The 15,651-nt window shown below is 42.6% G+C and overlaps 1 protein-coding gene across 2 annotated transcripts in view; it reads left to right on the top strand.

Moving 5' to 3' along the window:
• The window catches only part of arhgap20 (Rho GTPase activating protein 20), a 63,072-nt gene that overhangs the window by 28,529 nt on the left and 18,892 nt on the right, over positions 1 to 15,651 (top strand). For both annotated transcript variants that reach the window (XM_074657877.1, XM_074657878.1), the window contains exons 2-4: positions 2,693 to 2,778; positions 13,149 to 13,325; positions 15,236 to 15,385. In XM_074657877.1, coding sequence (XP_074513978.1) covers positions 2,693 to 2,778; positions 13,149 to 13,325; positions 15,236 to 15,385 — 413 coding nt within the window. The remainder of the gene's footprint in view (positions 1 to 2,692; positions 2,779 to 13,148; positions 13,326 to 15,235; positions 15,386 to 15,651) is intronic.

Raw genomic sequence — 15,651 nt, forward strand, 5'->3', positions numbered from 1 at the left:
GCTTTCATTCGGTTTGGACCGAATCATGATGAAGTTGATGCTGGTGTCACTCTGCAGTGGTTGCATTTGAAGTATAGAATCAGTATTTTAAAACATTTTCCATCTTTTATTCGATATGATTGCAGTGCACTAGATTTGATTTATCTGATGAATCTCAGTATTTTCATGTGCAAGTGGAAGAGTGCAGTTTTCCAAGTGTGTTTCAAGAAAAACAAGCCACTGCATATTGACATTTTCTATTAATGCTACCAAATCCTGACATGTTTAAACAACTTTTTATCCAAGAAAAACGGCCAAATGAACTTCACTATTAGTGTCTTTATTGTTCTCCTGAAACAGACTGTCTGACTGAGCTGAGGAGCCGAGAAGGAACCAAATAACAGAGCAGGATAATGTGCTGCTGATAGTGATTATTAGTTAATCAGACAGACAGGAGTCACCACACAAACACACTGGAATGATTCCTGAACTGTGGAGCCACCAGGTCTGGTTTCTCTCTAGTTACTCAGAGCAATTAAAAAAAACATAAAATATAAATTTGAATCTTAAGCTTTGACTTTCCAGTAAATTCCCTCCACATTGTGACAGTTATTATTATTTATTGTATCTTTGTGACCTCAGAGTTGCTCCTTCACACACACAGACAGACAGAAGAGGTGAATCTGTGGTTAAGTTGCAGTAAACAGCGCCCCCATCCAGCGCCTGTTTAAAAGGTGTAACTGCATCTTCCAGCAGGCAGGATGTGAGTGGTGAAGGTGAGCTTCTGATGTGGTAAAAGTTTGAAATAAAAAGTGAAGTCATGACCTCCAACGCAACCGACACAAAGAGATATCAGATAAACGTGTTGCTTTCTAAACTTTGGAATATCCTTTAACCCAACCAACCCAGATCTACCAATGCATGATGGTTAACAGTTTACTGTACAACAGGTACAGTAGTTATCCTCCCTTTCTTCAACCCAATACGTCACCTTCTGGCAGCAGAATCCGGTTACTCGTGTAATGTTGTTGTAAGTATTTCACCACGTCCTCCCAGCTGCGGGGCTCACTGTTAGTCAAATGTTGTTACTGTAGCTCCTTATTTTATGAGCAGTTGCTGCACTTTGGCCTGGTTTGGGGAGTTTTGCTGTGTTGATATAAGTTGTGAGGAATGAGCTGTCAGAGAAACTGGAGCTTTGCTTTATCATCACTGAGAACGGCTGCAGAGTTTCCTCATGCAGGAGGTGTTTGTGTTGAACGTTGAGCTGTACTTGACATGATGCATGACAGGAGCATGTGCATACTGTATGTGGTATATATCAGTGTTTATCCTGCAGAGGTAGCTGAAATGAAAACACTGACTGGTCCACACTTCCTATTTGGTTTCTGCAGACGGTCTTAAGACATCAGGACTTGTTGGTTTCTTTTTCACAAGAAGCCTCGTTGTTGTCTCATCATGATGAGTCAAATGTTTTCATGTCAGTGCTTCATGTGACCTTCAATCATTCTGATCTGACACTAACCTGTCTGCAACAGAGCTGTCAAAGTTAACGGGATAATAACACGTTAACACTAATGCCTTTTAACGACACTAATTTCTTTAACACATTAACACAACTTGAGATTTTGAGGTTGCACACTGACACACTGACATTTGTTGTTTGCCATGTTATGATCTGAGCATATTGTTTTATGCTAAATGCAGTACCTGTGAGGGTTTCTGGACAATATCTGTCATTGTTTTGTGTTGTTAATTGATTTCCAATAATAAATATATACATACATTTGCATAAAGAAGCATATTTGTCCACTCCCATGCTGATAAGAGTATTAAATACTTGACAAATCTCCCTTCAAGGTTCATTTAGAACAGAAAAAAAATGTGTGATTAATCGCGATTAACTATTTTAATCGATCGACAGCCCTAGTCTGTGAAACAGAAGCCCATTACTGATGGAAACTGCTGACTCTGCAGACTGAACTTGGTTCATTTCTTACATGAAAACCTGACCCTACTCTCAACCGTAATATTTGCAACAAACCATGAACCCAATTAAACTGACTCAAAATGTAATTAAATCGTTTTCGACAGCTCAACAGCATGTTTGGAGAAATGTAAAGTAGATGCATTTCTCTCCTCCCAGCACTCCCATGATGCACTTGGTGTTATATATCATGCTGCTCTGTAGTATCTCTGGTCCCGTACGACTAACACGAGTCCTCCAGATATAATGGCTGCAGTGTGCGTTCAGGGCTCACGTGGTTCTGCTATGTTGTAAATAGATTAGGTTTAATTGAAATAGCTGCGGTGGCTGCTGGGATGCCTGTCATACTTCTGTGAGGCAGCGTCCAATTCATCATGTTACAGTGAGATTATCAGAGGGATCAGAAACATTGTGCAACTGCTAGATGGCATATTTCTCCTTCTCCATGTCCCTCTGACATTTATCTTTAACCACTTCCTCTTTTCCTTCTTTACTGCTGTCACTTCTCCTTTTCTTTCAGCCAACATCCTCCTCTCTCTCTCTCCTAAAGTCTCACACTGGAGTTTAGCATAGGTTTCCTGTGTTGACCACGGCCAACCACAGTGCTGAATGTGTGCTTTATTTGTTGTTCATCATGAGATGCAAACCTAAAAATGAATATTGCAGACCATCACCTCCACTGACCCTCCTCCTCATCCCCCTCTTCCTCCTCTCTCTCTCTCTGTGTAGAAGATGAAGACGTTGGCCCAGAGACGACAGTCAGCTCCCTCGCTGGTCATCAGCAAAGCACTCACCAGATCCAGAAGCGTGTCCAGGTAGGACCCAACACACATGACCTGCTTCCACTAGAACCAGCTGCTGACGTCAATGTAGTTCCTCAGTGGAGCAGCGACCTCTCTCAGTAGAGGCTGTAACAGATGGAGCTGCTGCACAGTCATAGTTGTACCTATAAGTTTACTGTTTCTTCTAGTATCTTCCTATAAACTTCTGGTACCTCTCATTAATAAGGAATACTTTATAAAGCTGTGACCGATGGCTTTATTAATATATATATCCTCCTCCGGTATGACGCTTGTTTAGTCTTTTTAGTAGCACTTAACTTCTGCACCAATATCCATCTACTATCATCTTATTATTCTTTACACATGCAGACTTTATAGAAGAAGAACTTTATTGTCATTATATAAGCATAGGGAAGTTGCTGTTGCGTCAACCTCAAATGGTGCATTGTATTAAAAGACGTCACGCATATTTACAAGCAGTAAATAAGGCACGAATGAGATGAAAGATTAGTATTAATATCAGGGATAAAAAGTGCAGAATCTGAGCATATATATGTACAAACATATAAGCAATGTGAGCATAATACAATAATGATAAAATGCTGCAAGCGAGTGTGCGGAACATCAGCAGCAGCAGCTCAAATCCAGTAAAAGTGCAGTGTACGGATTTTTATTTTTATTTTTTTATAAATATATCAAGAAGAAGAAGAACTTTACAGGTTAACAACCAGAGTCACCGGTAAGAGGAGCTCAAAGCTGCTGCGTCTGTCTAAAAGGAACCTTCATTAATAGCTTTCATTGGCTCATTATTCATTCATTATTAATAACTATTTTGATAACCGATTAATCGTTAAAGTAATTTTTCATGCAAAAATAGCAGAAACTGCTGCTCTCAAATATGGAGATTTGCTGCTTTTCTCTGTTTTATATCATATTAAAGTGAATTTCTTTGGGTTTTGGACGAATCAAGACTTTTAAATACGTCACCTTGGACTTTGAGGAACTGAGATGGAGAGCCCTGATTCAGATATTTCTCTCCCACATTGCTTTAAATTCATCTCAAACAACCGAACTACGAGGCTGGCCTCCCTCCTCCTGACTCATTCATGGCTCAGAGCGGGTTTAAATGCTTACTTCTCCCGGAGCTATCAGGCCTTTTCATCACCCTCGTATCGCACGAATCCCTTCCTCTTCCTTTAACAGCGTCGGAAACAAGCCATTACAAACCCCCCGGGGACAAACGTTTATTTACTGGAAGCTTTGTCTCTTATATCTTTGCTGGTGCCACATTTTTGGGGGGGATTTTAGAGGAAAAAACGGGGACTTTGATGGATCTTTCAATCTTTGAGAAAACAGCTTGAAGTTAAATCAAGAATGGCCAAAATGACGTGCATCAGGATCCCGTAAAGGGAATGTCAGAAAGCACTTTTAGGCGTTAAAATCTCGGTTTCTTATCCCATCGTACTTTCTCTAATGAGGCTGGTGATGAAGCTGACATGTTTATAACGTGTGATGCTGATGGTGATGGCGATGGCGATGGCGATGGCGATGGCGATGGCGATGGCGATGGCGATGGCGATGGCGATGGTGGCAGCTCGTAGTGTTTGCAGAGCGAGATCAGGCTGCAGGACTCAACTGTGAAACTGGTCCATTTAGACCAGAGCTGAGGGAAACACTGTGAAATGGGTCATCAGTGCTCCGGGGGCTGAATAAAGTGAGAAAGACAACTCACACATTCAGGCAGTAGTAGACATAGAGGACGGGGCGAGACAGACGGAACTATTGAGTGAAGGTCATTTAGTCTGACACAAGTCTAGAGGAGGTATGGAGCCGCTCTCAGCTGTCACCACTGACCTTTGACCTCTCACCGGGAGGTGTAGGGGTCACCTGGGGGGTCATGTCTGTGAGTGTGTGTGTGAGGTGTTCATTAATGTCCGGATGTTCACGGGGGAGAGATTGTGGTCAGGTGACTCACAGTAGGTAAAGGTTAAAGGTCACGGCAGTCTTCAACATTATTACTGATCCCTCTTTGTGTTTTTTTTCTTGTGTTATGAATTCATTCTTTGTTTTTAAAAGCTTTTCAGATTATCTCTGTGTTTTGGTAACTGTTGTATAAAAACACCCTAAAGTCCTGTTAATGCAGTTTTAATGGGTACATGGGGTCTGCCAGCAGGACTTGGCGTACAGCGGCGGACTCATTCCTGCATCACCTCCGTGCTCTTTATCCAACAGCACCAGGAAATATTACAAAACATAAGCAGGAGGATTTTTATTCAAAATTACTGGTTTCCATGTCAAAAAACACAACAGAACCTGTGTTAGGATCATTTTATTAAACATGGTTACAGTTTAGAAACTCGTCTCCAGCCCTGTGTTAGCATTAGGGCTGCCTCCTCTTAGTCGTTTTGGTCGTAGTCGACTAAGATCTCTTCAGTCCATTAATCATTTTAATGCTTTTTTCATGCTGAACTTATTTCCAAGAAACTTCTGAGCACATCTCTGGTAAACACCAGATTTAAAGTGGTGCTTTCGTGTGATTCTTTATGGAGAAACTTACAGATCTGTTGATTAAATCAAGTAATCGAGTCACTAATCGAGTGTTAGTCGACTGAGAATGTCTTTGGTGGAGGACAGACCTAGTTAGCGTTGTGTTAGCAAGGAAAAGCTACACCTTCCTCAGGGAAATGCTTCTGAAACGTTGATGCTTTGTGGTGTTTTTTCCTCCATTTTCAACTTGTTTTTTTATCATTTGATATAAACCTACTTGTGTTCCACCCAAATAAGCCTCTAGAAGCTCTTATGTGATGACCTTCTTCATTCTACGACTGTAGTTTGGAGCATCAGCTGGATGCCTGCAAATATGCATATAAACATATAACATATATTCCATCCATCCATCATCTGTAACCGTTTATCCTATTCATCGTAGCTAACACTGGGTGAAGGCGGGGTTCAGACTATCACAGAGCTGACACATAGAGAGAGACAACCATTCACACCTACGGGACATTTAGAGTCAACAATGAACCTGCATGTCTTTTGACTGTGGGAGGAAACCTGAGCACCCGGAGAGAACCCACGCTAACACGGGGAGAACATGCAAACTCCACACAGAACCTGCGACCTTCTTGCTGTGAGGCGACAGTGCTAACCACTGCAGCCCTGTTTCATATACTTCACACTACTTTCTCACACACGTTCATCTCATCCAGCAGTATCACGTCATCGTTGAGCCTCGAGGCCTACGGTACAGTACAGTACAGTTCAGGGTGTTATAGCTGCAGTATGGCTCTCCTCCTCCTCCTCCTCAGGCAGTGAAATGTATACTGCAGGGAGGAAGGTGGCTGCACCATAAAGTATAAAAACATATGATTGGCTCACAGCGCTGAGCTCACACTCTCACTCAGTAACAGCCACAGAGTCGCCACAAAGGAACACGAACAGTACGACAGCCTCTCTGTCAGACTGTGTTTGCTAGTTTAAGTTTATATATTTAGTTTTAGTTTGTTTTTGTTAGCTATAATGTCTCAGATGTTTGTAGCTGTATACATACGTGGTTGGAGAACTGTGTAGGAACGGCTGTAATGCTATTTTAGTGTCCGATGTGAAGAAGATTGCGTCATAGCGCCATCTCCTGGAAGGTAAAGCCTGTTCAATTCCTGTGGTTCAATGTTCAAGATTCAAGATTCAAGATTCAAGATGTTTATTGTCACGCCGGTTGTACAGGTACAAACAATGTGACGAGATTGATGGAAATTCATGCAGTCTCCTGTTTTCGGTGGCGATATATTCATACAACGTATATACATCCTCATACAAGGGTTCATTAGATATCTTATAAAAAGTTATTCCTCATTTTTAGTGTGTCAATTTCTGCTCGTTACATGTGGACAGTCTTTTCAAAATAAACTTCCGTCTTCACAGGAAACTACTTGGTTAAGTTTAGGCAACAAAACGACTTTGTTAGGTTTAGGAAAACATCGCGGTTTGGGTTAAAATAACTCTGGAAGTGGTGTTAACTTAAGTACAGAAGTACCCTCCTGGGTGAAAGTCTGGTGTTTTTTGATCCACCCATCCACTGAGATCTTGCCGCTCTTTATACTTCCCGGTTCACAATGACGTGGATTACATCTGAATTCATTTTTGTGGGATATATATACGAATTACAGTGCATTACTTTTCCTAGGTATAGCTATGAACGCTGTATGAGACCATCCTAACATATCAAAGCTAAAAAAATAAAACTGAAATGAATTTACGGTCATTTTTATTTTATTTTTATTACTTTTTTAACCGGGCGGTATTGTTTCAGTTTAGTTTTTAGTTTGGTTTCAGTTTCTCTCTCTGCTTATTTTTGTTTTAGTTTCAGTTCTAGCTGACTATAATAACCCTGGTTTGTTCTAATATGGCTGTGTGGATATCTCTGTATTCATTTAATCTCTAATCTCCTGAAACCAGAGTCCTAACCTGAGCTCTTCGAAAAAGAGAGAATTTTTCTGGCTGTTTGAGGACATCTGGTCCTCAAAATGACAAATATGAGAACACACACACACACGCACACGCACACGCACCCACGCACACACACACACTCACACATCATGCAGAAGACATTTCCTGGTTTTAATAATGAGCTCTGTTAAGGATATCATGGCTGACAGTTTCAGTAGTCTGACCTCATCCTCTGTGTGTGTTTCCTCTGGCTATATGGAGAGCATTGTGTGTCAGCCAGGGATGATGTTATGGTTTTGCCTATATGGAAATGATCTGTTTCAGAGAGTCAGGTGGAGGTATGACGGAGGCAGACGGTTGGAAAAGATGTGAAATTTGATTTTAAAAACCTGGTCGATGTTTCTACCTTCAGTGGTTCTTCACTTTCTCCTGTCGACCTCACACAGTGTGGGCAGGACGACGGCATCTTCTTTGGATTCTCCATGAAGTTATGCGTGTAATGTGAACTATATCGCAGCTCACCTCTCAGGTCTTCACAGCTTCTTAACCTCAAATAGTTGTTGTTCTGTAAATAGCTCTACATCAATTCAAACCAGCTTCAAATAACAAAATTCAGATGAAGAATGAGCCATGATTCATTCATTTCTTTTTCCATTTGTAAGAGCACTAGTGATGGGTACCGAAACCCAGCACTAAACGAGCCCAGGGCAAATCCTTCTCTTTCCTCTGTGTGACACACATACTAACACTGAGCCGCCAATGGACGCCTGTCTGGACGGCTTTTATCTGAGAGAAAGAGGTCAAACTGCTGCTGATGCACAAACACACAAGTTCAATGTGGGACACGCAAACACTTTCTTTCCCACAAATTCATCTGGACACACACTTTTACACACACTCTGACTCGCTATCCCAGTCAGAGATGACATGTTGCTCCTCCAGCCGGCATCTCTCTGTTCATTCACTTCTTCTTGAATCGATGCCATAACAGTTTCAGATGCTTTGGTGGCCTTAGAGTCAGATTATTTGCTACCAGAGGCAAATCAGCTGCAGACAAACTGATGATACAAACACAAACACACAGAGAGAGTCAGTATTATTTAAAAAAAGCAGAACAGATGGACTCTTATATAAGTGTGTGTGTGTCATTGTTGCCCTCGGGGACTCAGTCTGCTCCGTCTGGGTGGACCGTGGGACAGCTGAGGTGACGTAACAGTGGATGTAAAATGTTAAACTGAACGTATACTAATGGGGTTAAGCTGTTTGGGAGCATTAAGGTATTAAACAGAAACATGATAGCATGAATAGGAGAGGGAGAGATGATGGACATGTAAGCAAAGAAAGACAAGATAATCAGGGAGAAAGAGAAAGTTGCAGCTGTTGTTCCAGCTGTTGTCCTCGGGGTGTGTATTTACAGGTGCTTCTGTGTGTGTGCATGTTGATCATGGTCGTCCCATCCCAGCAGCCTCCATGATTTAAGCTCTCAGTGTGTGTTTGCTGCACAAACACAAGCAGTGATGCAACAACAACAGACGTGTCGGTCCACATGAACTGTGCCGAGTCGCTTCGTCTCTTTCTGTTGTTTCATCTGGATCGTTTCACTCAGAGCTGCACAATTAATCGGATATTAATCGCAACCACAATTTAGGCTTCCCACAATTAAATGAACATGATCGACTGCTATATTGACGTTTAAAATGCTCTGCTCATGGAAAACTCTGCTGCGTATCAAATCAAGCGCCTCCTAAACTAACAGCCAGCCACCAGCCAGATGTTTTGGCTTCACTTTTAGGAAGCTTTCATACCACTGTGTGCGCGCCTTCAGCCTGTGAAAAACGTTCCTGAATGTTGCGGCTGCAGTCCAGAGTACAGGAATAATATACTGTATTTGTTTTAAAGGCCAAATGAAAATGCACTGAATTCAGCTGAAGAACAACCTTATATTAATTCCTATTTTGATGCAACAATTTGTTAATTAGCAGGAATATAGCATACAAGTGAAGTACTCTGTAGACTTTATTTTGGGTAAAAGTTTATTTTGCTTCTAGGAGATACACTTTAAATAAGGACCAGTCTTATTTTGAGGCAAAGATGTGTACATTAACAGGAATGCAGTACAACTAAACACAACTAAATTATTAAAAATATTATGAATATGCATACTATTATAACTATTTACTTATTTATTTATTAAACTTTTTGTCCGATGCACGTTCATTATAGAGAGGAAAATAACTCTGGATTCAGCTGTTAGTTCATTTTACTACTTTTAGGACATCCTGATTTAAATGAGGGATATTTAAGTGTTCCTAATGGGAAGTTGATTCACCTCAAAGACGTCTCTTTATATATCCACGCTCACAGACGTTTTCAGTCCAAAATGGTGGCAGCGCTTCGGCTGTTGTCAAAAAAGCACTGGAGTTTCGTCTCTTTGCTTCTTCGTTGAGGGTCTAAGGACGGAGAACCCTCTTGGACAAATCTGTGATTTGGGGATATAAATCAAATCGACTCGTCAGCGCTCTACTTTGTGATTAATGCTGATAAGATCAGTATGTTCTATAGACATCTGTTTAATTATTCATGCTGGTACATTAGTATGCTGTGTCGTGTGCTTCATTGTAAACCGGCCGCCTTATTGTGATCCAAAAAGTCAACAGTTGTCCCAACACGGTGCCGTGCCTCAACAAAGATGGCCATGTCTGCGCGGGCGGGCCGAGCGCTCCATTTATCAACATCACATGATGCACAATGGAGCCATTAGCTGCTCGTCCGTCAGATCCAAAGGGCGACCGGCTCAGCTGTCAATCCCACATTCAGGAGGGGGGGATGTGTGCTGAATACGGAAGATGTTGTCCTGAAAGGGTCTTTACAGGAGGTTTGTCCGTCTGTGTTAGTGTGTGTGTGAGAGTGGGCTCTTCTGACAGCAGCGTTTCCCGGATCTGCACAGACAACGGGAACAAAGGAGGATGTGTTGATGAACTCAATGGGAATTTTTGAGACTTTTGCTCCGCGTTAATCCCAGAGCAACTTAATCAAGGACCCCGAAAATCCTCCCAACGTCCCTCTGCGGTGGTCCTTTACCTCTGTGCTGTCCTCCTGCAGTAGCATGACATTAAAGGAAAACTTCACCCACAAAATGACCGTTTATATATCAATTACTCACCCCGTGTTACCTTGGATTCCTGAATTGTTTTTCTCTCGTGCCTCCACGGAGAATCAAACAACAGAGAAAAGTCTTGATGAATTGAAGTCAACTCATCCGTTTACAAACTCTCACACAACTGGTGCAGTATAATCCAAGTCTCTTGATCCAGTTGGATGCTCACTACTTCACAAACACATGCATCTTCACTTAACACATTAGTATTTAAAACTGGCCCAGATTTCGCTGCAGGGCCGCAGGTTTCCATCCAGCTCCGCTTTGCCGCGCACACCGGCTGTGACCGCTCCGTCCTCCACACGGCGATTACCTCATTAACGTTATGGTTCCCTTATAGTATCGGGTTTAAATCTGAAATATTGCCAAATATTATCGCTTTTGCTTTTCGCTTTGACACCAAATCCTCCACCATCGTCTTGTCTGTCGACTCTCTCTCGTCCCGCGTGTGAAATCTGACTCCTGCTGCTCAGAGCTGAGACTCCGTACAGAGCAGACACATTTACATTTCACCTTTAACCTTCCTTCGGCCATACTGCGATTTGGATAGAACTTTGATTAATCATGCAGCTCTAGTAACTGATATACAAATGTTCATTTTGGGGGTGAAGTATTCCTTTAATGTCATGCCACTGCAGAGGGATGTTAGGAGGGTTTTTGGGGTCTTTGATGTGGGTGAAATAATAAGAGCAGTTACTGTCATGTTGAGACATCCAGGAGACGCTGAGCTTTAAATGGGGGAGTCACATGTCAGGGACGGAGACGACTCATTTTGAACTTTATGAACTTCTTTGGAGAAAGGGAAGGGGGAAAGATATCAAGGCTTGTCACAGAATGCTGAAGGAGTTGACACCAAAAATGAAGATTTGAATGTTTTAGCAGCTCTCCAACAAAGAAAGAAAGAAATGCTGAATCTGCAGCAGTTGAAGGGTGCATGAGTTATGTTGTTCAAAGGGGGGTAAAATCATTTCTCAGTATACCACATGGAAAGTATTTTTTTTCTTCCAGGAACAATAGCTGATTGTTTTGCAATTGTTGATTCTGCAATCGTTATAGCAACGTGGTGTCATGTTCTTTATACAAAACAATGGGACATATTCCTCCATATCCTCCACCCGTTTTTACTCTCAGCTCCGACTCGTCCCGTCCAGCGTCAATGTCTAATTGGCTTCATTCATCACTGCTGATTGACTTCTTTCAGCCCCCTTTGGACTTATTTCTGGACGACACACAAAGAGGAAAAAAAGCAGAAGCACTCCAGCGTGGCCGTCTGTTCTTCGTTAATTAATGACGTTACCCATCACTTACGCAACGTATGAGAGGATCCAAGCTTGGACTTCCACCGGCTGCTTTGTTGAAGGTTACCAACAGTATTGTGTGTGTGTCCTCGTGGAAATCAAGGATGTGACAGTAAGAAGAGGGTGTGTACATGCGTGAGAGAGCCGGCGGCGTGTGTTGATGTTTAGAGACACAGAAAGGTAGAAAATGTGTACGTGTGTGTGTGTAAGTGGAGATATAGGTCTTTTATCTGGTGGTTGGAGGGTAAACAGGAAAGGATGGAGCCCTCAAACTATTTCCTCTTCCTCCAAATAATTCCCCTCTGTTTACATCGGCCCATCAGCGGGGCATATTGACAGCAGGGAAACTAAGATTTTAATTAAAGCAAAACTATTATTTTTCTGTCAGTAACGAACAAACAAAACAAGTATTTTTATAAAACTTTACAAAGTGCAAAGTGGAGAAAAAAAAAATAGCGTTTTATGGCAGTTTCAGTGAACAGAGGCGTCTCTGTGCAGCTCTAAAACATGCAAATAATACTACGTTTGGAGCCAAACGATTACACCGCAGGTCCAACAGTCCAGTATTTATTTGACTGATAATGCTCGGTTATGTGTGTGGTTTCCAACTGTGAGGAATCAGTGAAGGAAGTACAGGAAATAACACGGTAAATATTCCACTTTGGGACTTTAATTACGCTGCAACAAGCTGTTTGGACATTCGAGCCTTTTCACAGCTTTTTCCAAGTCTGGTTCACCACAACATGTTTTTCAGTTACAGACTCGCTGCTGCTTCGTTATTCCACGAGTTTGGAAAATCCCCCGAGTGCTAATACAATAAAAACACTGGAATGAATAAAGCCATGTTAATTTATTCTTAGCTTCTTGGTTTTGGCCTCCAGCCACTAAATAATTAGATTCTTCATTTTCAGCTAGTTTCCTCTTCATGATGCCACCTTCAGTGATGGCTTGTTCCTTTTTCACACTTCTGCACATTCACTTTAAGGATAACTTTGGTATTTTTCAGCCCTATTTTCCCACGTTTGTGTGTCTAAGTGACTAATGGGGACAACAAACTCTGAAACTGGTCCAGTATTGAGGGAGAACGCTGCAGACGGCAGCCGCTAAACGAGCTGCGAGGGCAGTGAAATCTGAATATCCGTGTACTCTGGCTCAAATAAATACGGGCGGCTGTCGAATTCAAAGACTTCATCCACATCTAAATATTCAGTCATGACACTTAAAATCCTACATACCATAGTACCTCTCTCTGTCTTCTGGCTGTCGGTGCCTCATTCCAGATGTTTTGGATCTTCATCCTCCAGGAGATTCATCCTCCCTCTTGTCTTTCTCTCCCTCTGTGTGTTGAATGATAGATTGTAAAGCCCCTTGAGGAACATTGGTAGATAAAACTGACCTGACTTGACTTGAATTTGAGCCCAACCACATCCAAACCTGTTCTCCAAACACATCCCGACCACGTGTCTAACAGTATATGTCACTCTTTGTCTCTCCTCCAGGGAAAGCTGCATGACGCCGGTCAGCCCAGAGTCCTGTCCCCTGGTCCAGGCCTTCCTGGCCGAGTGTCCACGCCGCCTGTTCCTGGGTCACGTCCAAACGCAGCTGAAGACGGGCCTGCAGACGCAGGAGAGACACCTCTTCCTCTTCACCGACACGCTGCTCGTCGCCAAGGCCAAGTAAGTTTCCTCCTGTCTGTGTGAAATGACAGAGAGGACGAAGGAGTGTGTGTTTATGTGGTCGTGTGAGCGAGACGGAAAACGGAGACAGGGAGACGTAAACAGGAAAAAAAATAGACAAAGAAACAAATTAGAGAAACAAAGAAGCAACATTTCATCTAGTTGTTTCTCTAAAGCTGGGCACACACTTTAACATTTCAGCCCGTTTCTGGCACGAATTTCAGACTCGGATGACTCATGTTAGAGTCGGACTGAATTTCAGCTTAATCGGGCGTTGTTTGCGTCGTTTGCCGTGCGTGTACAGGGAGGACCGAGGACGGATTAACTCCTCCCGACCAGACGTCGGACAGTCAGATGAATTTCTGACATGTCGTCCGCGGGCTCTCACACAGTTGAGCCAATCCGCGCCTTTTTTTTTAGACGTTTCAGCAGACAGGATGGCACAGATGATCAAGGCAGCACATTTCTGCCTTGTTAGCATTAATGTGACATCCACTGACAAACTCTACCTGCCTCGGAGCTTTCAAACAAATCTTTATTGACAACTGTCAACAGCAACAGAACAGAACGGCTCGAGTGTGAGCGCTCAGGTCGCGGCTGACGATCGGACCGTACAGTGCACATAAATCGTGAGCTTTGTCTTCACATCGCAAACTCGTACAGTCGGAGTAGGAGTTACGCAACATTTCTAAAATCATACAGTGCATACCCAGATTAACGCTGATAGCAAAAACAGTTTGTAGAGGATGGAGTTACATCCTTCTACTATCTTTCCCTAAATTCTCCTCCTCTCTTACTCCCCCGCTTCTCTCACTCTTCCCTCCCTCATTTTCTCCCCACTATATAATTATTTCCCAGCCCATTAAATCCATATGAAGCCAGGCTCAGATCAAAGCCTCTCTGGCCTGCCTCGGGCCTACAGTATGGGGCTCCCCACCCACTAACTGCCACACAACCATGTTCAAAAATAGACCCTTAAAGAGCACATTTAGGTTTTTGAAGTCCACATACAGTACATGCACTAACGCACACATATATAAACACATAGACACGTAGAGACGGAAAGAGACTTCTGCTCTGTGTACTTCTACTTACTGTACTGTACACACACACCCCCACCCCTCAGTGTAGACACAGCGGGAGCTCTGTGGTCGGCCCTATAGGAGTCATGAGCAGGTGGGTGGAGCTGACCCCTCCGGCAGAGAGAATATAATTGGCCGTTACATTGTGGTTGAACACAGGCTGAGTTTGAGGAATGTGTGTTGGTATGTGTGTGTGTTTTTGAGAGAGGAGAGAGAGGGAGAAGAAGTTAATTGGTGTGTGTTTGTGTGCCGTTATATCTGTGTAATAGCAGGGAGAGTGTGTGTGTGCCACATGTGTGCCTGTATAATCACAGATGTAGCGGTGGATAAATACACTCCTACTGAGCGTGCCTGTCTTAAAACAAATGCTGAAAATAGCTAGACATCTTTCAATAATTCTGATCTATAAAAAGCATTTCTTGAAGGACTGACATATGTTCGAGGTTTTATAGAAAAAAAAATGAAGAAAATGAAAAGTTAGATTGCAACAGTAGAGGACCCCAGTTGGTTCCTTGTGGAACCCCTCTCAGATTTTTTATGCAATCTTTTACAGCGGAAACCTGCTAGGGTTTCTCTCTTGCAAAGATTTCTCCTAAATACGTTGTTTGATTCATTAGACAACAAGTTTGGTAACTGATTAATCATTTAAGTCATTTATGAAGCAAAAAATAATTTTTAGTGGCCAAGACTAGTCTTAAACTAAGTTGATGCAACCGGCCCCTGGTAATAGCTACTAGTCCTGTGCAAATAGGGCTTTAGACAATGAAACTACTTGTTAGCTGAAGCTCTGGGTCTGGTTTAATGTAACACACACTGTGTTCTGTGCAGGTCTCCCACTCACTTCAAGGTGAAGTCCCAGGTGCGAGTGTGTGAGATGTGGACGGCCAGCTGCATGGACGAGGTGTGTGAGGGCAGCACCAACCTGGAGAGGAGCTTCGTCATGGGATGGCCCACCTGCAACTGTGTGGCCTCCTTCAGGTACATATTCACACACAGCACAACATCAGGAAGTTATCAACAGAGGAGCGCCTGAAGTGTCGTTTGATTTGATCAAACAGGACCAATTAACTGTAACTTCATTTCCTCTTTTGTTACTTCATTCAGTACATCTGCTTGCGTTGCATGACAGTAATTCAAACATATTTTCTCAAGTGTCTCTCTGAGTCACTCAGACGGGAACTAAAAACTGAACACGCAGCCACGAAATCCCTAAAACCTTACGTGTGAAGGCCCTCAATCCAACC

Source organism: Sebastes fasciatus, chromosome 14, assembly GCF_043250625.1.
Source record: "Sebastes fasciatus isolate fSebFas1 chromosome 14, fSebFas1.pri, whole genome shotgun sequence".
NCBI lineage: Eukaryota > Metazoa > Chordata > Actinopteri > Perciformes > Sebastidae > Sebastes > Sebastes fasciatus.